Source organism: Euprymna scolopes, chromosome 43, assembly GCF_053919585.1.
Source record: "Euprymna scolopes isolate OS-2025 chromosome 43, ASM5391958v1, whole genome shotgun sequence".
Taxonomy (NCBI): domain Eukaryota; kingdom Metazoa; phylum Mollusca; class Cephalopoda; order Sepiida; family Sepiolidae; genus Euprymna; species Euprymna scolopes.
The window spans coordinates 46,528,051-46,551,027 of NC_136524.1; the positions used below are offsets into that span (position 1 = coordinate 46,528,051).

At 33.7% G+C, this 22,977-nt stretch overlaps 1 protein-coding gene across 16 annotated transcripts in view; it reads left to right on the forward strand.

Moving 5' to 3' along the window:
* LOC145268317 (PAN2-PAN3 deadenylation complex subunit pan3-like) overlaps positions 1-22,977 on the forward strand; it is a 412,758-nt gene that overhangs the window by 223,696 nt on the left and 166,085 nt on the right. For all 16 annotated transcript variants that reach the window (XM_080123796.1, XM_080123781.1, XM_080123790.1 and 13 more), the window contains 3 exons: positions 4,261-4,395; positions 6,335-6,500; positions 19,818-19,905. In XM_080123796.1, the coding sequence (XP_079979922.1) occupies positions 4,261-4,395; positions 6,335-6,500; positions 19,818-19,905 (389 nt within the window). The remainder of the gene's footprint in view (positions 1-4,260; positions 4,396-6,334; positions 6,501-19,817; positions 19,906-22,977) is intronic.

A 22,977-nucleotide genomic window follows, 5' to 3' on the forward strand; every position in this document is an offset into this window, starting at 1 on the left:
ACAAAAAGCACACCGGATTTATCTCCCATAGAAAAAAAAAATAGTTAACTGCCCTAAAACGCTAGAATGACCTGTAATAGGGAATTATTTTATATTAAATTCTAAAATAATTTGTTTATCGTTCATTAAAGTTTTTCATGGCATTTCATACATAATTGCCTAAAAAGGTAGAATCACATTTTGGAGGGGTGGTAAGAAGGGGTTGGGTGGGGGTAAACAGAAGGTGTTAATCTACAATAATACCAAAGAAATATTGCAATATATTCATTTTTAAATGGTCTTATGTTTAGATTTAAGTTTTTTGTACATAAAGCACATTACAATTCAACTTTTGAGTTCTCCAACTTCTTTTCTGTTTATGGATACATGGCATTTTTAAGGAATTGCAGCATATTTATGCACATTTACTGCAGATTATTTTGAAACCATGAACTTTTGGAGATTTTCAGTCGCATATTCTGATTTCTTGTACAAAAATACAAAAATATGGTAAATTTCATTGCTTAATCTTGTGTTTTAACAAAGATATGACATTTTTACTGAAAAAGTAGTGTAAAAAATTTGACGAAACGCATATGGTCTTAAAGAGGGAAAAATATCAAAATGAGTGAGGCACAAAAATAGCCATAACTTCCTTAATTTTAATCAGATTTAAAAAATTTTATGTGTATTACTAGTTATCAAAGATTATGGAAAATAAAGCTATCCTTAAAAAACGGTTTCTTTTTAAAGATTTCCAAGTAGTCATAAATTTTTCACAAGTCTACGCAGATGAATCAAAGATGGATGCACAGCCATCTATGAAAAAAAAAAATTAAAGAAAAGACTCTCGGATGGGTTTTCTGCGTTTGGCGCTACCTATAATAACTGATAACCATAAAAATATATCATCGTTACCGATTCTCTATCGGTACTCATATCACTGAAAGAAAAAATAAAAAATCCCCTTATTACAAATCTCCTAAATTAATATAAGCACCATAACAATAAATAATCTTCTGCTGAATTCCAAACCACATCGTCATCTACATAAACAACAAATGGATAAAGTGGCAGAAGAGTCTCACACTTCAACAAAATTATATAAGAAAAATTCCTTATACAGACCTAAAACCCAATCCTTAATTAGATCCAAACTTGACTATGGATGTTACATATATGGAGTAGCCAGAAAATCATGTGAAGGAATTGGATACGATACACCATCAAGGATTGAGATTGGCCTTGGGAGCATTCAGAACCTCTCCAATGGAGATCTTGCATAGAAGCTAACGAACCATCACTGATCCTAAGAAAACAAAAACTAGCTCTACAATATAACTTAAAGCTCACATCATGCCCATCAAACCCTGCATATCAATGTGTTTCCATCCATAATATACACACGTCTTCAACAAAAAAGAAAATATCAAACCAACGATTTTTCTGTATTATTTATTTATTTATTCATTTTATTTTTTTTTTTTTGAATAAGTGTAATTCTAAATATCCACCCAATTTTATGTTGACGGTCCTGGATATGACCTAAAAGTATATCCGATGGTGAAGCCCCACCTTGCGGGCTTTGGGGAGTGTGGAGCCACCCTTTAATTGCCATTGCTCCCAGGTCCACTCTGACCCGGAGTGATAGTACCTGTTAGCGTCCCAACTATGGGTTAAATAGAATCTGACGTAAAAAAAAAAAAAAATATACGCCATTAAAAATCGTTCCTCAAAATAACTAGATTCGGCACTAAATAACCTGAAAAAGGTTGATATGCCGTAAAACAAAAACCAACCAACCAATTTTATGTTGAGACTTGAAGCATTTGAATTTCTTCAACCTTCATTAAAAAGAAGAGTATATTGTTCTATTAAGGTTTTTATTGTTTCAATAGTTTTACTTTAGTCAGTTTATTTTAAAAAAAATAAAAATATATATATATAAGAAAATCTCAAGAAAATTGGAACTTATGCACAGAGAATAAACTAAATCAAAATAACACCAAACATTGGAATAAAAGATACCAAAAAATGCCAAGAAAAGAAGTAATGACTAGACAATGAATACGTCACATTCATGTCACATCTACTAAAAGGAGAAAAAGTGACTAATGTGTCAGGAGCCCTACACAGTACATCATATACTAGCAAGCTATGTGGATTTTTAACAAACCTGAATAAATCATGATTGGGCAAATAATCTAAGGTCGATATTTAACAAAATCGACCCAGAAAAAAATTATTGAATTCCTGAAAAAGATTATAATATACAACAAAATATAACAAGATTCCACAAGAAAAACCAAAAACATCTAACCAACATCTAACACATTACATTTAATGTTTCGCCATTAAATGACCCAAAAGTGGTTGATATGCCATAAAACAAAACATAGTTTCATAGCCCAATTCATTCAATTTCTGCTGGATCGATTTAGCAACATGTAGTCGGGCATTGTTGTCGTGGAGAATTGGGGTTTTTCTGTTGACTAATGCTGTGTGTTGTCGTCAAAGTTTCTGATGCATTTCATCCATTTGTTGACAGTACTTCACCAAAATAGTTTCGCCTGCATTCAAAAAATTAATGGATAAGATCGATCGGGGGCCACCAAATAGTCAGCATGACCTTTTGGTTCAATTCTGGCTTCGGGAAGTGTCATGGAGCTTCGTTGGCGTCTAACCATTGAGCTGTGCATCATTGTTTGTTGTAAAGAACCCAATTTTCATTACAAGTCACAACCCGGTCGAAAAATGGGCCCTTTTATGCAAAAAGAAGGGAAGAAGACACTTCTTAACAGCGTTTCTTTTGGGTTGTCATTCAATCCATGAGGTACCCATTTATCAATTTTTTTTTGTTTTTTTTGTCTATCCAATCTCAAGTGGTTGGAAATCGTATACATTACCTCTAATTCAGAAAGAAGTTCTCAAACAGTTGTGTGTGGATTGGCTTCGACTAAGACTCTTAATTGATCATTGCCAACATCTGATAGCTGACCACTGTGCTCATCATCTTCAAAACTCTCATCGCTGCCATGAAATTTCTTAAACCATTGTTCTGTACATTCAGTAGTGGTTCCTTGGCCAAATATTTTGTTGATATCGCGAGCAGTTTCAGCAGATTTTCAGCCTAGCATGAATTGAAATAAGAAAGTTGTACGAATTTATTGTCATGCATTTTTTTCTATCTAAGTAAAGAATTTCTAATTTTTCTGAAGAGTATATACACAAAAAAGTGCTGGTATTGACATAATAATAACCTTTTGTTTCTGCATAATGAAACGGAACTGTAAAACATGTATCGAAATCTAACATGCTGGGGGAGCTGTCTTGCATGAAAAATAAATATTTGTATCTGTTATTCTTTTAAATATGCTCTGTTACATATATTTAACATACATTGAGCTTCTAAACAAAAAGGATTGGTATACGCAAAGAGTGAAATATAATTGAAAAAAACATATTTTACCAAAATAATATAGATATGATGAAAATAGAGCATCCCTTGCTGCGTTACAAGGATAAACTAAAAGACAACCTGAAGTGTTATGGAATTTCCCTGAGCTCCTGGCAGAGTGCAGCAAGGGATTGCAGCAAATAGAAGATGTGTTTTCTAGGGACCAGCAAAATTTGAACATAACCGCCTTTGTCATAGGGATGTCCTTCGTGCAAATATGTAGGCAAAGCACCAGAAAAATCCACCAAAAAAATGGAATATATATGCAAAAAAAAAAAAAATAGTAGTAGCGGGGTGCCTAGCATTGCCTAGGTGTGTCTAGATTGTTTAGTAAGGAACCCAGAGGAGAGGGGGGGGATAAAAGCAACAGTAGGTGGCCTGAGTGAAGAGAAGTTAAAAAAAAAAAAAAAAATGGTAGTAGGCAGGCAGGTTCAAACCCATAACGCTAAGAAGAAAAGGTTTAAAAAAAAACAAAAAAAAAAAACCTGGCGTCTTAATTGATTTCTCCATGGTGCAACCGGAAGTCTCAAGTGTTGAAATTAAGCGTAGTAAATTCAAGCTAGACAATGACTTTGCGAAAATGTTGATGCAAAAACTGACCCCTCCAAAAAAAAAAACTGCCCAGTTGAGGGTGAAGGAATTAATGTTTTTTGTCCAATTTTTCGATACATGTCATCCGCGACGTCTAGCTTCAAAATGATACTGATCTTGTTAGGATCCGTCACGTGTGTCCAAAGTTTTTGGTAGACACGCACACGCACATTTTGCCTTTTATATATTAGATTGAATAAATTATGACGTTTCCCTTTTCTATTCCTTTGTAGCTTTGATATTTGTCTACGATTTCCATCCTGTTGCTGAAACTTTAATGTTACGGCATTTCACAGCACCATCAACATTGAATGGTTATTCTGGTACCTTAAATGCTGAAACACAAAGGTCTTTTACTGCAAATAAAGGTAAATTCTATTCAGTTCATTTAATCTTATGCTTGAAAACTGAAATATCAAATTAAAAAAAAAATTATTGCTTTTTCTGCAAGAAATTATTGGATAATTATTCCAGTATGAAAACTTTTGTTTTCTTTTATATTTTTTCTTTTCTGTGCTTTTCTGTTTTTTCGTCTGTCGTTTTTTTTGTCTGTATTGTTTTTTCGTCTGTGTCATTTTTTTTTCGTCTGTGTCATTTTTTTTTTTCGTCTGTGTCATTTTTTTTTTCGTCTGTCGGATTTTTTTTCGTCTGTGTCATTTTTTTTTTCGTCTGTCGGATTTTTTTTTTCGTCTGTGTCATTTTTTTCATCTGCTTCTTTTTCCTGTCATTATTTTTTTTTCCTGTGCCCATTCACCCCACTTTTAACAAATCCTTTTTTCTCTACTTTAAACTTATTTAATCTCGTGTCTAAGTTTATGACTGCATTATTTGTGATCTGTCTTGCGCAATGTTCTATCGACAGACTGATCGGAAACCTTCTTTTTTCTTTTTTTTGTTACCTCAATATCTGTGACATTATGCATCACGTCAACTGATGTCTGTTTTTTCTCTACTTTGACCTCCTATACAGCATAATCGCGTTGACACACCGGTTCTTGTCAGATCACCGAAGTTAAGTAACGTTGTACTAGATGGGTGATCATTTGGGAATTCTAGGCACTGTATGTGCTCTCTGCTTATCTCGGCATTTGTTTTCAGTTGCCTTGTACATACACTTCACTTGCCACTGGTTTTTAACAATGTTGACTCAGGAGAGGTTTGGTTAGAGATTGCGCACCTCCTGCCACAGAAATTTCATGTGCAGGCATCTCTTCGTGGGTATCCATAGTCTGTTAAATACTGAAGGAGTCTGTGCGACCTCATTTAACCTCAGACTTAACCTCTAGGTCATCTTTTGTGGGAATCTGTTTATTTCCCAAAGTTCATGTTGCTTGGATTGGCACTTAGTTTGATTCTCCATATTAGCATTAGTTGATGTGATTGCTATCCAACGTAGTACATTATGTAATACTACAACAACCAGTGTTACTAAAAAAATAAAAGGATAACATTTTCAATATTGATATGAAAACGCCTTCCATCTCTGAAAAGAGTATTCTGACAAAAATTTTAAAAATAAAATATTTGCATTATATTTTTATTTTTATTTTTATTTTAAATACTCTTTTTTTTTTTTTTTTTTTTACCTCAAACAAGGAAAATTGCCACTTTGAACATAAAGGGCTATTATTTGGGATCGTGCATAACAGGGCAATGTGGGGATTTGAGCAGTAAGATGTCTGTTCACATTACATTTACACTTCTCCAGGTTAGTACAGTCGGAATGCAGCAAACTGGGAGGGAATTTCAAAGTCTAGCAGTCCAAGAGAGAAAAAAAATGATTAAAGTAGAAGGCGTTCTGGTATATAACGATATTAATAGTAAAGGGGTGGGATTTTGCTGCTTGTTGGGGATATGTATGTCAAGGGAAGGGGCATAAATGCTGCGAGTTCATCAGAGTACATTACATTAAAGTAATCGTAAAACTGATCCGACCGGTATGAATCGCATAACTCTTGTTCAGATTTCTCATCGTCTGAGTGGAGATTGTTACACTACACTTAAAAAAAATATATCATGCACAAATCCACTGATCTGATCCGAGATGTATGAATCTCAACATTCAAAACGAAGCCGGTGGTTCGAACTCTAAATTTTCATTTAACTACGAAGGCAAGAAAATCTAACTTCTGTTATTCGACCACTGAAACATTCAATAACCAAAAGTATTACTGTACATGTAAAGCAGGTAAAAGTAAGAGACATTGCCGCGATGAGGCAGAGGTTAGAGCTTGCCCAATAGTGCGTATGGCTTATAACAGTTTCTTTTCAGTTTTAAAATTTGTTCTTTTCTTTTTTCTTTCACAGGTGCCACTGGTGCCAACGGACCACGTCAACATGCTGGTTTGCTTCCTGAAAGCCTTATTTGGGCATATATTGTACAGTTAAGTTCTGCATTAAGGGCGATTCATGCTGCAGGGTTAGCATGCGGGGTATTGGATCCAACTAAGATCTTGATCTCTAGCAAATCAAGGTAAATATACTTATATGTAAAGCAGAGTGAGATTTTCCCCTGTAACATTGACCAGCATAGCTTTCTGTGCTTATTTAGAATTAAACCTTTTTAAAAAAAAATAAATTGCAGGAAAAAATATTTATGATCTAATGATATATAGATTATAAATATTTTTTCTGCAATTTATTTATTTATTTATTTTTTTTTGGCACAGGAAAAAGATCTCATATTCAAAAAAATCATATGAATTGATCTAGCTTTTTTTTTTCTTTTTGTATATAGAAAATTATCTTTTATAATTTTTTTAGAGATTTTAATAGGAAATTGTAGCTGTTAGAAGACTGGTTTTCATCTCAATCATCTAAATGGAGTTGTTTCTCCATTATTTATTAAATATGGTGGATCAAAACATGTCTTGCTTCATCATAAAATTTGATTTTCTTAAACAAAAATCTACTTGATCAATTTACGTGATTTATTTTTAAAGATGACATACTTCTATAAATATTCTCATATCATGTTTAATGTTTGTGCAAAATTTCAAAAGATTCCAAGATGTAGTTATTGAGAAAAGTGCAGACAGACAAACGGACAAGGCTGAATATACAGGTCCACCTCCCTTTTGTCGGGGGACCAAAAACACTTCTATAAATATTCTAAAATCAGCTCAGTATTAATTATCCCTGATGATGAATTCAGACAAATTCAAAAGTACTGGGGTCAACAGTGACTATGGTAGCTATGTGAATATGAATATCAATGTGAAGCAAGAAAATTAAGGTTGGAAAGAATCCAAACAATAATCGGTAGACAGAAATTGTCTGCGTTATTTAATGAAATATGCTTAACGGAAAGAATGCTGCTTATATAAGTAAATAAATATATATATATATATATATATATATATATATATATCCAGTTGCCCTCTACATACGAGCTACTCTAGTTAAGAGAAATTCAAGATATAAGATGTCTTCAGATAAAAAATCTTGCCCTACATACGAACGAAAATCCAAGTTACAAGTTACTAGATGCTGCCACTAGGTGGTTAAGTGTGTTGTGTTTCACTACGTCTCCTTAATGGTGCCCATTTTTTTTTTTATTAGGAACATGTCTGCCCTTACACCGTTTTCTCTCAACATCTCGTCTAACTGTGACGCCTTTTAACTTTTTATGTTTTATTATTGTTCATTCTTTTATTCTTCACATCTTATTAGTCAACACATGTTCTCTAACTTAATATAATTAATCAACACATGTTCTCTAACTTAATATAATTAATCAACACATGCTCTCTAACTTAATATAATTAATCAACACATGCTCTCTAACTTAATTAATCAACAAATGCTCTCTAACTTAATTAATCAACAAATGCTCTCTAACTTAATTAATCAACAAATGCTCTCTAACTTAATTAATCAACAAATGCTCTCTAACTTAATTAATCAACAAATGCTCTCTAACTTAATTAATCAACAAATGCTCTCTAACTTAATTAATCAACAAATGCTCTCTAACTTAATTAATCAACACATGCTCTCTAACTTAATTAATCAACACATGCTCTCTAACTTAATTAATCAACACATGCTCTCTAACTTAATTAATCAACACATGCTCTCTAACTTAATTAATCAACACATGCTCTCTAACTTAATTAATCAACACATGCTCTCTAACTTAATTAATCAACACATGCTCTCTAACTTAATTAATCAACAAATGCTCTCTAACTTAATTAATCAACAAATGCTCTCTAACTTAATTAATCAACAAATGCTCTCTAACTTAATTAATCAACACATGCTCTCTAACTTAATTAATCAACACATGCTCTCTAACTTAATTAATCAACACATGCTCTCTAACTTAATATAATTAATCAACACATGCTCTCTAACTTAATTAATCAACACATGCTCTCTAACTTAATTAATCAACACATGCTCTCTAACTTAATTAATCAACAAATGCTCTCTAACTTAATTAATCAACAAATGCTCTCTAACTTAATTAATCAACAAATGCTCTCTAACTTAATTAATCAACACATGCTCTCTAACTTAATTAATCAACACATGCTCTCTAACTTAATTAATCAACACATGCTCTCTAACTTAATTTAATTAATCAACAAATGCTCTCTAACTTAATTAATCAACACATGCTCTCTAACTTAATTAATCAACACATGCTCTCTAACTTAATTAATCAACAAATGCTCTCTAACTTAATTAATCAACAAATGCTCTCTAACTTAATTAATCAACAAATGCTCTCTAACTTAATTAATCAACACATGCTCTCTAACTTAATATAATTAATCAACACATGCTCTCTAACTTAATTAATCAACAAATGCTCTCTAACTTAATTAATCAACAAATGCTCTCTAACTTAATTAATCAACAAATGCTCTCTAACTTAATTAATCAACAAATGCTCTCTAACTTAATTAATCAACAAATGCTCTCTAACTTAATTAATCAACAAATGCTCTCTAACTTAATTAATCAACACATGCTCTCTAACTTAATTAATCAACACATGCTCTCTAACTTAATTAATCAACACATGCTCTCTAACTTAATTAATCAACAAATGCTCTCTAACTTAATTAATCAACAAATGCTCTCTAACTTAATTAATCAACAAATGCTCTCTAACTTAATTAATCAACACATGCTCTCTAACTTAATTAATCAACACATGCTCTCTAACTTAATTAATCAACACATGCTCTCTAACTTAATATAATTAATCAACACATGTTCTCTAACTTGATATAATTAATCAACACATGTTCTCTAACTTGATATAATTAATCAACGAATGCTCTCTAACTTGATATAATTAATCAACGAATGCTCTCTAACTTGATATAATTAATCAACGAATGCTCTCTAACTTGATATAATTAATCAACACATGTTCTCTAACTTGATATAATTAATCAACACATGTTCTCTAACTTAATATAATTAATCAACACATGTTCTCTAACTTAATATAATTAATCAACACATGTTCTCTAACTTAATATAATTAATCAACACATGTTCTCTAACTTAATATAATTAATCAACACATGCTCTCTAACTTGATATAATTAATCAACACATGTTCTCTAACTTGATATAATTAATCAACACATGCTCTCTAACTTGATATAATTAATCAACAAATTTTCTCTAACTTAATATAATTAATCAACAAATGCTCTCTAACTTGATATAATTAATCAACACATGTTCTCTAACTTGATATAATTAATCAACACATGTTCTCTAACTTAATATAAGCTGTTTTCTGTGAGTTTTTGGTTCTAATTTCTTCCCATTTTATTGCTAATTTGATCTTGTGAACAACACACGTTTTCGTTTGCGACTGAGGTCGTAAATCGTGCTAAATGCATTGTGTTGTGCTGTTTTCATCAAATTGCATCTCCTTTTTGTGACGCCTCCTTAAGTAAGACACTTTATCAGATCTCCAAAACTAACGTACTGTACACGCAATAACCCTTATCCCAGAGTAGCTTCCGGGCCTTGATAATTGGTGACTACCTTGTAAAAAAAAAAAAAAAAAAAAGCTATGAGTTTGAAATGGAAAGATGGCCTCGGAAAAAAAAAAAAAAAAAAGACGATGTTGATCAAAATGAAGAAGAAATAATGTTCGTGTGAGTGATTGGCCATTATCAATGATCTGTACGATATTGAAACAGGAAGATACCATGAAAGTTATAAAATGCACCAGGGGTGTTACTCTTTCCAAATTGAGGACCAATACCCATGACGAGATAGACAGACTTCTGTTGTTGTGGATATGCAATAAGGAGCTGGCAGGAAATACCATCACGGAGAGCATCATCTCCAAGAAGGTACTTTCCATCTACAAAGACCTACAACTTTAGCTGTTTTCTGTGAGTTTTTTGTCCTAATTTCTTCCCGTTTTCTTGCTAACAATATGGTTTCCGTTCTGGTAGATCTACAGCAGATGTGCTTACAGTTATATCCTATAGGATTAGCGAATCTCTCGACAGAGGCAACCTTTCTAGGGCAATTGCTCTTGACATATCAAAGGCCTTTGATAGAGTATGGCATAAAGGTTTACTTCATAAGATCTCCAGCTATGGTATAGCTGGAGATGTCTTCTCAATTATTAAATCATTTCTCTCTGATAGGTTCATAAGAGTAGTAGTTGATGGGCAAAAATCAGAAGCTCACAGTATAAATGCTGGAGTCCCTCAGGGGTCCATCCTGGGACCAACTCTTTTCCTGATCTACATTAATGATCTTCCAAATCACATCCTTACATCATTCGTAGACATTTTTGCTGACGACACTACCATCTATGGTAGCACATCTAAGACAGTAAACGACCAAGTTCTCTCTGATTCTCTCTCCTCTGATCTTGATCACGTTGTACAATGGGGAAAGGAGTGGCTGGTTACTTTTAATGCATCTAAAACCAAGCTTCTATCTTTACATCATCAACGTTCTGATCCCCATCTGGCATCAATTAAAATGAATAGCTCTCATCTTCAGGAGGCCTCAAGTTTTGACAAGCTTCTGGGCTTGACCTTTACTCCTGATCTTAAATGGAATACGTACATCAAATCTGTTGCCAAGGTCGCTGGAAAAATGGTCGGATCCTTCTATCGATCCAGTAGATATCTCACTGCTGATGCAATTCTCTATCTATATAAGAGCCAGATACGTCCAAGGATGGAATACTGTTGCCACATATGGGCAGGAGCTGCTAAAAAAGACTTGTCCTGCCTTGATAGTTCAAAATAGACTTCGTGGCCTGGTGGGAGATGTCCTTTTTTTCTTCGCTGCAACCTCTATCTCACAGAAGAGATATTGCGAGTTTGTCTCTGCTTTATCGTTATTTTCATGGAAAGTGTTCGACTGAGCTTCAATCTATGGTCCCCCCTCGCCAAACTTTCACAAGAAACACTAGACTAGCTGAAAACATTATCAATAATTTTCCCCACTCTTTATCTGTGCCTAAACCTAAACATAGATTCCATGATCAAAGCTTCTTTCTTAGAACTGCACGCCGGTGGAATTGTCTTCCGTTTTCCTGCTTTCCAGCTGTCTATAATATGGTTGTCTTCAAGTCCAACGTGAACAAGTTTCTGATGAGCCGTTCCACTTAAGTTAACAAATTTACTGAACTTCCATTACTATCGATTACTATATTGTCCTTTTGACTACTCTACACTCTTTAACCCTTATCCTTGAGTGGCCTATCGGCCTTGATAAGTGGTGACGCCTATGTAAAAAAAAAAAAAAAAAAACTTGATCTCGTGAACAACACGTATTTTCGACCTCAGTTGCTAAGTGCATTGTGTTGTTTTCTGTATTTTTGTTTCGAAAATAGGTTTAATTCTAAAGAAGCACCTAACTTTCTAGCAAAAAGATATAAAAATGTGCTTTATGCTTGCTTTAACCAAATTATTGATGCACAATTCCATGAACAAAGAATTTGATTTCATTCAATTATTTTTATATTCAATCTGTCAACGATAAGTTATGGAAAAAAACAAGCGATATTTGAAGATCACATAATTTTCTTATAACTTTTATTTTTCTAAAGATGAAGTGTAGTATCACAACGCACAAATCTTTTTATAACTTATCTATAAATATAAAAGCGAAAATGTATGTATGTATATGTGTTCGCTTTTTCTGTATATCTACAAAAGGCTTCTTTCAGAGAAGCGGTGGGTCGCTTCACAACTTTTTAAAACTTTTTATATCTATATATATATATATATAAAAGCGAAAATGTATGTGTGTGTGTTTGCTTTTTCTGTATGTCAACAAAAGGCTTTTTTTAGAGAAGCGGTCGCTCGCTTCACAACTTTTTAAAACTTTTTATATCACATATAAATCATAATATCTCAGTTAACAACGAAGTTCGCCTGTCTATTTAATTTGCTTGATTTCGGGAAGATAAATATTCAACATTTGTCGCTCGCCGCATGTGGGTTAGTCTTTTTCCTATAACATCTTGAGGGAAAAAAAGCATTCAGCAGTAAACTTGACCTCATTAACTCATTAAAACGGGCACCTGCTAAATCCAAGTAATTAAATAAATTCAAACGTGTTTCCGTTAGAATGTTGCGGTGGGGCAATGGTTAACGTTGCACATTTTTTTTTTTTTTCACACTTTAATTTACAACTTTGCCTCAAAGGTTCGGGTTCAATCCTCATACTTACTTTTTTTTTTTTTTTTTAACCCCCCCCTCCCTGGAGTTTCCACACACACCTTCAAACACCCGGGCAACGCCGGGTACCCCTCACTAGTCACATATAAATCATAATATCTCACAGTTAGCAACGAAGCTCGCCTGTCTATTTAATTTGCTCGATTTTGGGAAAATAAATATTCAACATTTGTCGCTCGCCGCATGTGGGTTAGTCTTTTTCCTATAACATCTTGGGGGGGAAAAAAAAAATCAAAAAAAGCGTTCCGCAGTTAAACTTGACCTCATTAACTCATTAAAACGGGCACCTGCCAAATCCAAGTAATTAAATAAATTCAAACATGTTTCCGTTAGCATCTCACGGTGGGGCAATCGTTAACATTGCACTTTTTTTTTTCACACTTTAATTTACAACTTTGCCTCAAGGGTTCGGGTTCAATCCTTATACTTACTTCTTTTTTTTTTTTAACCCCCCCCTCCCCGGAGTTTCCACACACACCTCCAAACACCCGGGCAACGCCGGGTACCCCTCACTAGTCACATATAAATCGTAATATCTCACAGTTAGCAACGAAGCTCGCCTGTCTATTTAATTTGCTCGATTTTGGGAAGATAAATATTCAACATTTGTCGCTCGCCGCATGTGGGTTAGTCTTTTTCCTATAACATCTTGGGGGGAAAAAAAAAAATTAAAAAAAAGCGTTCCGCAGTTAAACTTGACCTCATTAACTCATTAAAACGGGCACCTGCCAAATCCAAGTAATTAAATAAATTCAAACATGTTTCCGTTAGCATCTCACGGTGGGGCAATCGTTAACATTGCACTTTTTTTTTTCACACTTTAATTTACAACTTTGCCTCAGGGGTTCGGGTTCGATCCTCGTACTTACTTTTTTTTTACCCCCCACCCCCGAGTTTCCACACACACCTCCAAACACCCGGGAAACGCTGAGTACCCCTCGCTAGTTTTCTACAAAGAAAAAAAACTTTGCTATTTGCTTAGATTAAAGGCAAGAATTAAAGGTTATAAAATCATTTCGAACTAATATCATGTATTTTATTAGTGATTATTATCAGGATGCTGATCTTTCTTGTCAGCACTCAATGAAGAACTCCTTCTAGACCAAGGTAATTTTATCAAAATTGCATAATGTATCTATATATATAAAAGCGAAAATGTGTGTGTGTATGCATGTGTGTTTGTATGTCTCGCAAACACTTTCGACACGGGTCACGGATTTTTGCCAGATAGGTATCATTTTAAGTTCCAACCTTCACCCGACAAATATCGAAAAATTGGCCAAGAACATTAATTCCTTCACCCTAAAATCATCAGTTTTGTACAGGGAGGGGTGCCGAAAAAATCATTCTTTCATTTTCTCTGCTCCTGCTACTACGCCAATGATGTTATGACCTAGAAAACGTTGACGTTAGTTTAAAACCACCTGCAAGTGTTTTTAAAGGTTTCATTTTATCCGTTCTCAGTTGTATGTCTCTTTGGCGTAGGGATAATGTGTCAGGCATTTTTTTTTCCGCCTTAGCCTTGATGTTTCGGCTTCGAGCCTGTCTTTCTACCTAAACTTTTTTTTCCTCTTTTACCCCTTTTTTTTCCTTTTTGCTTTGTTTTGGTTTTTCCAAATTTTTTTTAACATCGTGTTATGTTTTTTTTTATAATATTAAAACAGTCACCCTCTCCTACATACACCACCCCCAACAAAAACGGTCCTCTCATGACGACGACCGGTTCTACGCATGCGTCAGATGACGTCATGATCTGATTTACTTTAAATAGTTGAAAAACTGACTAAATTTCATGTACGTCGCGTTAACTCATTTGGTTAGCATGTTGGTTTGTTATCTAAATGTTTTGGGTTCGAATCGTGGTGTGAGATGTCTTTTTTTCTTTTTTTTTTTTTTTTCGATTTTTTAAATTTAAATATTGAACCAGTGTTATTTAAGCCATTTTTCATGTAACATTAGTTTTTGTTTTTTTTTTTTGTTTTTTTTTACTTCGCTTATCCACCCCCCGACCACACACCCAAAAACACCTAGGTACCCGATTTTTTTAAATTTTAATATCAAAACAGGCTTATTTAAGCCATTTTTCACGTGTTCGTTTTTTTTCTGTTTTCTTTTGTTTTTTCGATTGTTTTTTTTACATTTAACATCGTTCGTTTGCCTTACGTTAGTTTTTTTGTATTTTTTTCGATGTTTTGATTACCCCTCCCCCTTAAGTTTTAACATTGTTTTTTTTTTACTTCGCTTCTAAAAAACAAACCTTGTCATTGACCTCATTTGCTGAATGTCGTTGTCGTAACATTTGACGACTTCCGTGCGCGCACCTGTCAATTTGGTTCTTACTTAAATAAATTCAAACATCTTTCAGTAACTCATTCTGACTGGCCGATTTTATTTTCAAACTTCGCCTCAAGGCTTCGGGTTCGATCCTATCCCCGGTTTTTTTTTTATTTAACAGCACACACACCTCCAAACACCCGGGCAACGCTGGGTACCCCCGCTAGTCTATATATAAAAGCGAAAATGTGTTTGTATGTGTGTTTGTATATCTCGCAAAAACTTTTGACACGGGTCACAGATTTTCGCCAGATCGGTATCATTTGAAACTTCAAACCTTCGCCCGACAAATATTGAAAAATTGGCCAAAAACGTTTATTCCTTCACCCTAAAATGATCAGTTTTCTACAGGAGTGGGGTCAACAAAAACCGTCCTCTCATGACGATTCCGCTTCTACGCATGCGTCATACGACGTCGTAACCTGATTTCCTTTAAATATTTGAAAAAGCGACAGAATTTTGTGGACGTCGTCTTAGCTCAGTTGGTTAGAGCACGTTCTCGTTACCTAAAGGTTTTGGGTTCAAATCGTGGCGTGTGATGTCTTTTTTTTTTTTTTTTTTTTACTTTTTTAAATTTTAATATTGAAGCAGGGTTATTTAAGCCATTTTTCACATGTTTTTCAGATTTTTTTTTGTTTTTTACTTGGCTTATTCTTAGGGTTTAATTAACACCCCCCACCCGAGCACACACACCTCCAAACACCCGAGCAACGCCGGGTACCCCCTGCTAGTATATATATATAAAAGGCAAAATGTGTGTGTATGTATGTTTGTTTTTTGTGTATGTCTGCAAAAGGCTTTTTTCGCCGTAATTCCCGGTCGGCTCACTCCTTAAAACTTTTTATATCGTGTCTAAATCATAACTATGACTTAAAAATAGGGATCGCGTGTGTATTTAATTTGCCTGACTTTTACGAGCTCGCCACGTCTTCAAAAAACGAATGATCTGGCTTGCAGCGCAAAACTGGGTCACATATCACACCACTTCCTCGCACCTGTTTATTTCGCTTCATAAGCCTTCACTTAACGCACTTATCAGTTCCTCTCTCCTCATGGCCGAGATGGTTAGGTGTCTGGCTTTTTTCCCTTTCGTTTCCACCTTCGCGTCAAGGCTTCGGGGTTCAATCCTGCCTTCCAACTCAAACTTTTTTTTTCCTTTTACACCTCCAAACACCTGGACAACGCCAGGTACCCCCCGCTAGTCAATAATAAAATACATAATCTTTTTAGAAATGCTTTTATGTATAATTAAAAAAAAAAAAACAAAGAAAAATCTTTGGTTTATGCTTACCTCCCTACAATGTTAAAAACAAGGTAAGTTTTTAATGTAAGAAAAAAACATTTAAACAGATATCACGCAAGCAAGCATTGATTTAATAAACCATTTATGGTGATTCCAACCAGCATTCTAAGTTCTTACGCCATTTTTTAATGTAGAGAAAATCTTACAAAATGTTTTGTAAAAAAAAATTTTGTAAATATATAAATGCATTCTGCAAAAAATCAATCTTGGTCACAAGTCAATAATATAACTAGTTTTTATTGTTATTAAAAAAAAGTTTTATTGTCACGATATAATAATAATACTATAGCTTATTTTTATTATTATATATATATAATCCCCCCCCCCAATCTATTTTCCGAATCATGTTTTATTTAAGTCAATTCGTTACTTATTACATGTAATTAAACCACTTATTAAATTCTATAATAGTAATTTATACTATTAGAGAATTGTTAGGATATAATATAAATAGCATTAAATTCTATAATAATAATTTATAAGTGGTTTAATTACATGTAATAAGTAACCAATGGACTTATATTAATACAACGTAGTTGGGTTTCAAAAAGTTTTGTCACAATATTTATTTACAGAGCCAATGTGTGCAAAGATAAAGGTCAAACTGGTGTTGAGAAAAGTGTCTTTTCTTTCTTTCTTTGCAGTATCGTTATTTTCATGGCAAGTGCTCAGCTGAGCTTCAATCTATGATCACCCCCCCAACCAAACTTTCACGCAAAACACTCATCTAGTCAAAACCGCTATCAATAATTTCCCACACTTTTTATCTGTCCCTAAACCTAAACGGAGATTCCACGAACAAAGCTTCTTTCTTAGAACGGCATACCTGTGGAACTCTCTTCCGATTGCCTGCTTTCCAGCTGGCTACAATCTGATTGTCTTCAAGTCCAACGTAAACAAGTTCTTGATGAACCGTCCCCCTAAGTAATCCAGTTTACAAAATTCCCACTACTTATGTTTGCTACGCTATAATCACATTGACTAGTGTATACCCATTAACCCTTATCCTCGAGTAGCCTCCTGGCCTTGATAAGTGGTGATTCCGGGGGGGGGGGCAGTCAGGATCCTTATTCCCTAGTTCGTCCACTTGATGTAAATCAGTTAAGCTCTGTGTGTGTGTGTGTGTGATCATGTAATGTAAAAAGAGACCCCCAAACGTTGTCCGTTACAAGTTGTCTAGTCACATTGATCCCCAGTGATCTGCTTCTCAGCACAATCTACTCTCTCCCAACTTCGACATCAATCTAATCCGATCTCTCTTGGAACCTCCAACTGTTGCAAAACTCCTTATCACTCCTAAAACTGTCCCCAAGCTAACTCTGAATATATTAATCTATATTATCCGCTCTTTTGTCCCAATCACTTCCACACCTTGATTAACTATCCTATTTTAGATTTCTTTTGTGTTCTTTCATGAACAACTTCTTTTCCATTGTCTCTTCTAAGTTCAATCACTACAACCTTTGTTCTATTAATCAACTTGTTTCCTCTTTTTTTTCTCTTCCTAATAATTGGAGGGGGGGTCATCAATAAACCCTTTTCTTTTTATATAACACAAAATGAAATGTTACCGTTTCTTATAGAAATTTGATAAAGTTTGCTAGATTAATGTATAAATGATGATGTCAGTACGTCTGCAGTTTAAATCCTGTTTTTCCATCTGTCTTAATCGGCAACGCCTGACAGACAATGAAAACTGGCCCAGAAAATACCAACTGAGCTTATTCACTTAGAAACTGAATGGCAAAAAGAGATGTGAGCAAACAGATGACACCAAATTGGGAGAAAAAAAATGAAAGGGAAGGATTTCATTGTGCTTCAAACAACAATTCTTTATTCTTGTGGCAAAGGAAAATGAAATGCTTTCCTTTAACCGGCAGAAACTACTATCCCTATGGAAATAGCCTATCTTCAGGAAACTACATATTACCCCCCCCAAAAAAAAAGAGTAACCCTACACAATGAATGTAAAAATACAGGGTGACCCAAAAAACAAAAGCTAAATGGAGGCCATTTAGAACATATGCTGTAGAACGGAGAAAAAAGGCCAAAGACCCTTGTGTTTTAATGTGATGTTTTGAATATAATAAACTAGTTATGACCAAAGTTTCATTTCATTCAGACAAAACACTAAGAAACAGGGTCTAATTAGAGTTGGGGCCCTTTTTTTTGGGGGGGGGGTCACCCTGTATATTTAAAAAAAAAAAAAACGTATTTTCAAAAATAAATTTTTGAAGAAAATGCATTGAAAAAAAATTCCATCATCAACTGCTTACAAAAAAAAATTAATATCTCTTAGAAAAACTCAAAGATTGTTAGAAAATATACTTTTTCTTTTAAAACAAAAGTTTTATCAAATATATATATATATATATATATCCCAAAAATAAAAATTAAAAAATTATTCTTTGTTTCTGAAAACAAAATGAATACTTTTTCATTAATTCAAAGTAAAATAACTTTTCATACAAAAAAAAACAAAAAATAGAAAAAAATGTTTATTCACGAATTCAGAGAAACAAAACTTATTATAAAAAAACAGTTTACAATAAAAAAAAAAAAAAATGAAACAATAAATTTTGTGAAGGTTGTTTATTTTATTTATTTATTTTGTATTGACTTCCAGTCGCTCGGTTTTTGTTTTCTGCCAGGTGTTGCTAAGCGAGACCTGTGGAAAAACGGGATTTAAACTGCAGAAAGTACAAAATATTCAAATTTAAAAATTAATCTGTTATGTCTTTGAATAATTATCCAGGAAGCTTCATATGGGTTGTACGGAAAAGATGTTTCTGTATACTGATAATTTAGTGCTTGCTTCTGAAACGATAAAAGGTCTTCATTTAAATTGAATTGCTCATCATAATGGAAGAAAAATGTCCACATTTTCATGCACTCGATATTCAACTTTTTCATATTTTCTTCAAATAAACAATTTATATGGAAAGTGTTTTTTTTTTTTTTTAGTCAAGGCATGTAAACCTTTTTATCCAACACAAAACAATATGTAGCTGAATAATTCTGTTTTATCCCAGCACCAAAAAACTTTTTGTCATCTGCCCACTTAGATATCCAATATTTTCTTTCTCCGCCTCCATGGCACCCGTCCCTATCTTTCCCTCCACCCCACCCTCACGGCAGTCTCTCTCTGATCTTTACCCGTACCCCCACATGACTTCCTTCTCAGAACTTCCTCTAACCCCCCTCCCTGATCAAGACTGTCAATATCTCTCCCCACTGCATAAACTGTCTCCCATCCTTCCTTTATCTCATTTCTCCCTTTCTTCTAACCCCATTTCCTTCATGCCTCTCCTTCTTGAAGCTGAAAAATAGTTTTGTGACTTTTTGGAATGATTACTTTATTTTCTGACTGATGCTTTTCATTGATAATTTGACTCTGCAACAAATAATGCTGAGTTACACAGAATAGAATTCATCCATTGATCATTTGTATTATTTACAGATTGCGGATAAATTGTATTGGGATATTTGATGTCGTTAACTTTGATAGTACCCAGGGCAATCTGGTTAGTTTGGTTCCACATTATCAGGTAAGAACATTTTTTTTATCCCAAATCTGCATGTTTTTCTTTGGGGGGGGGGGGGGTCACAATTTGGACTTTTTAATTTTTTTTTTTTTTTTGGGGTAGGGGTCATAATTTGGACTTTTAAAATTTTTGTTTCTCCTCCAACATTCCACTTTAAAATTCACGTTTTTATAAATTTAAAATTTAGAATTTTCATAAAATGTAGAATTTTATATATCTGTTTTCACTTATATACTAGGAAAAAAAAAAAAAAAAAAAAAAAAAAGCTTTCTCCGGTTGCAACAGGACAAATACTATACCACCCACTTAATGTAAGTCAAGGGAGATAAGTCAGTTTGTCATACAGAATTGGTATCACATTAAAACATACAATAAAACTCAATAATTCAAACAGATTCTATTTTTACTTGTAATTTTTCTACTTGATCATTTTTTTTGTATTTTGTGAATTTATACTAATTTCGATTTGACACATAACTGCATAAGTCTTTTCACCCAAAATGTGTTTTTAAAAAAAAAATATCACCAATCTACACAAGCACGGAAAAATTTTAATTAAAATTTAAATCAATTTTCTTTGTATGGTTTCATCAACAAAACATTAATAGTTTGAAAAGGGATACTTAGACAAAAATACAAAGATTTTTAATTGGAGGCACTGTTCTATCCCATAAAGACCATGTGTTCTGTTGTCTAGAGTGTGTTTGAAGTCTTACGACGGAAAGTATAAAACAGTTCTTTAAAATCAAAACTCTGAAGACAGTTTGTCGTTAAATCAACAGGTTTATTGAAAGTGAAGAAGGTAAAAACTGAAAACAGAAAGAAGGAATAAAACAGAATTAGCGTGAAGCTTGAGATGGAAAGGGAATGCAGTAAATGCTTAAAAATATGTCGGAATTGAATAAGTCCAATAAAATAGGAAAGTAAGAAATTAATCAAAGTCCCAATTTGAAATTTGTATTATAGATTATATTGGACCCAATATATAGTAATGATTAAAAAACTAAAAAAAAAAAAAAGACTTGTACATCACCACTGAGAATCGAAACCAAAACATTTAACTTACGAGTTACTTTTTGCTTTGACGTTAATGCCTGAGCTATGAAGACATGTTTGCTGTAAGGTTAAAAATTAAAAGATGAACCAATAGCTAAAAATTAAAAGATGAACCAATAGCTAATATTGTGATAATCTGGTGAAAGAACTGAGCCATTAGATTATCACCCCATTAGAATCCTTCCTTCATTTTGCCAAAATATTTGAGTTCATAATAAGCCAAGCTCTAGTCCACCATTTTACAGTTGCTAAACTTCTGTCCGACCATCAATATGGATTTAGGCAAGCCCGTTCTACTGCAGGTATTCTAACTGTAATCTTTGAACGTATATACCATGCACTGGATAAGGTAGGGGAGGGGAGGGCAATATTATTATTCCTGATATTCATAAATGACCTCCCTGATAAAATAGTCTCTAAGATAGGTATATTTGCTAATGACATCACGCTCTATAACATGCATGAGAGGAAAACAAATGAACACATATCCTAGGCAATGGCGGAAACTCTACAGGAAGACTTCCAATCTGCAGTGGTATGGAATCAAAAATGGATGGTAACGTCCGATGCTACCAAGACTAAGCTTGTTTTCTTTAATAATTACAAGAAACCTTCTCAACCACCAATAGCTATGGCTAAAGATACATTACCTGAATGTACTTCTTTCAAACTCCTCGGCTTAACGTTCACAGGGAACATGAGTTGGAACAGATACATTGAGAGCATTGCCAAGTCTGCTGCGAAGAAGGTGGTCTCTCTCTACTGTGCTAAAAAGTTACTTACGACTGAAAGTATCCTGTACCTCTATAAGGCCACCATTCACCCATGTATGGAGTATTGTTGTCATATTTGGGCTGGTGCATTTGCTACTAGTCTCTCACTCCTGGACTGGGTTCAAAAGAGTTGCCAACCTGATAAGTCCTTAACTGTCCCAGCAACAAAATGTTGCATCCCTCTGCCTGTTTTATAATTATTTTAATGGTAGATGCTCAGACGAACTTAAAGTCCTTATACCCCCTCAACATAAATACTCCCAACAAACCCAACAAGCAGCAAAGTCCCACCCCTACACAGATCTCTAGATGTAATAAAGCCTTTTACTCTAATAGTTTCTTCTCTATTACTGTTAGACTTTATAATTCCCTTCCGGGTTCCTGCTTTCCCAACTGTACTGACATGCAGAAGTTCAAGGGTAATGTGAACAGACATCTTGCTGCTCAATTCCCTACACTGTATCCCTGCAACTTATGTCCCTGATAGTAACCCCCTACATCAAAGTGGCATTGTGCCTTGTTTGGGGTGAAAATGTGATAGAAATTTTTTCTTAAATTTTAAAATTACGTTACGCATGCATATTCGTAATGCCGTCGTTCGACCTTCACCTGGCAAATTCCATTTTCTAATTTTCACACTTTTGCACTAATTTTCCCTCAAATATAAAGTTTTGCATGGGTTTGAATACCCTACATTTTATTTCATGTCTGTAGACCAAAACCTGACAGGAGTTTAGTAGGCTAATTTTTTTAAACATATATATAGAAAGAGGTTTGTGTTTATTATGTTTGTGCTTTTACACAAATATTACGCCAGTAGAAATCATGTAGAATATCTGCGTGAATCTAATTACACGTAATATAGTTAACTAAAGATGATCTTTTAATATGAATATCAATACACAAGAAAGCCCAAATTTCTAGAAGTATAGATTTCCGGTTCTTTATTGGCATAACTGCATTTAATGATTTATCTCCCCTTGTTCTTCCTTTGTAAAGATGTAAAATGTGTTCATGCCAATGAAATATTGGAAATATATAACTGGTTTATTACTTTTATTCAAAATTTTAATCTATAATTCTTATAATTTTTGGTGTAAATATTTACTTTTGCCTGATGCATAAATATATCAAGAGTTCTGGTTATTTTGCAATTAGTACAAATGTTTTCAGATGTTTTTTTATATTTTTCTATACAGACACAATCAGTTCATCCACTATAATATATATATATATATATATATAT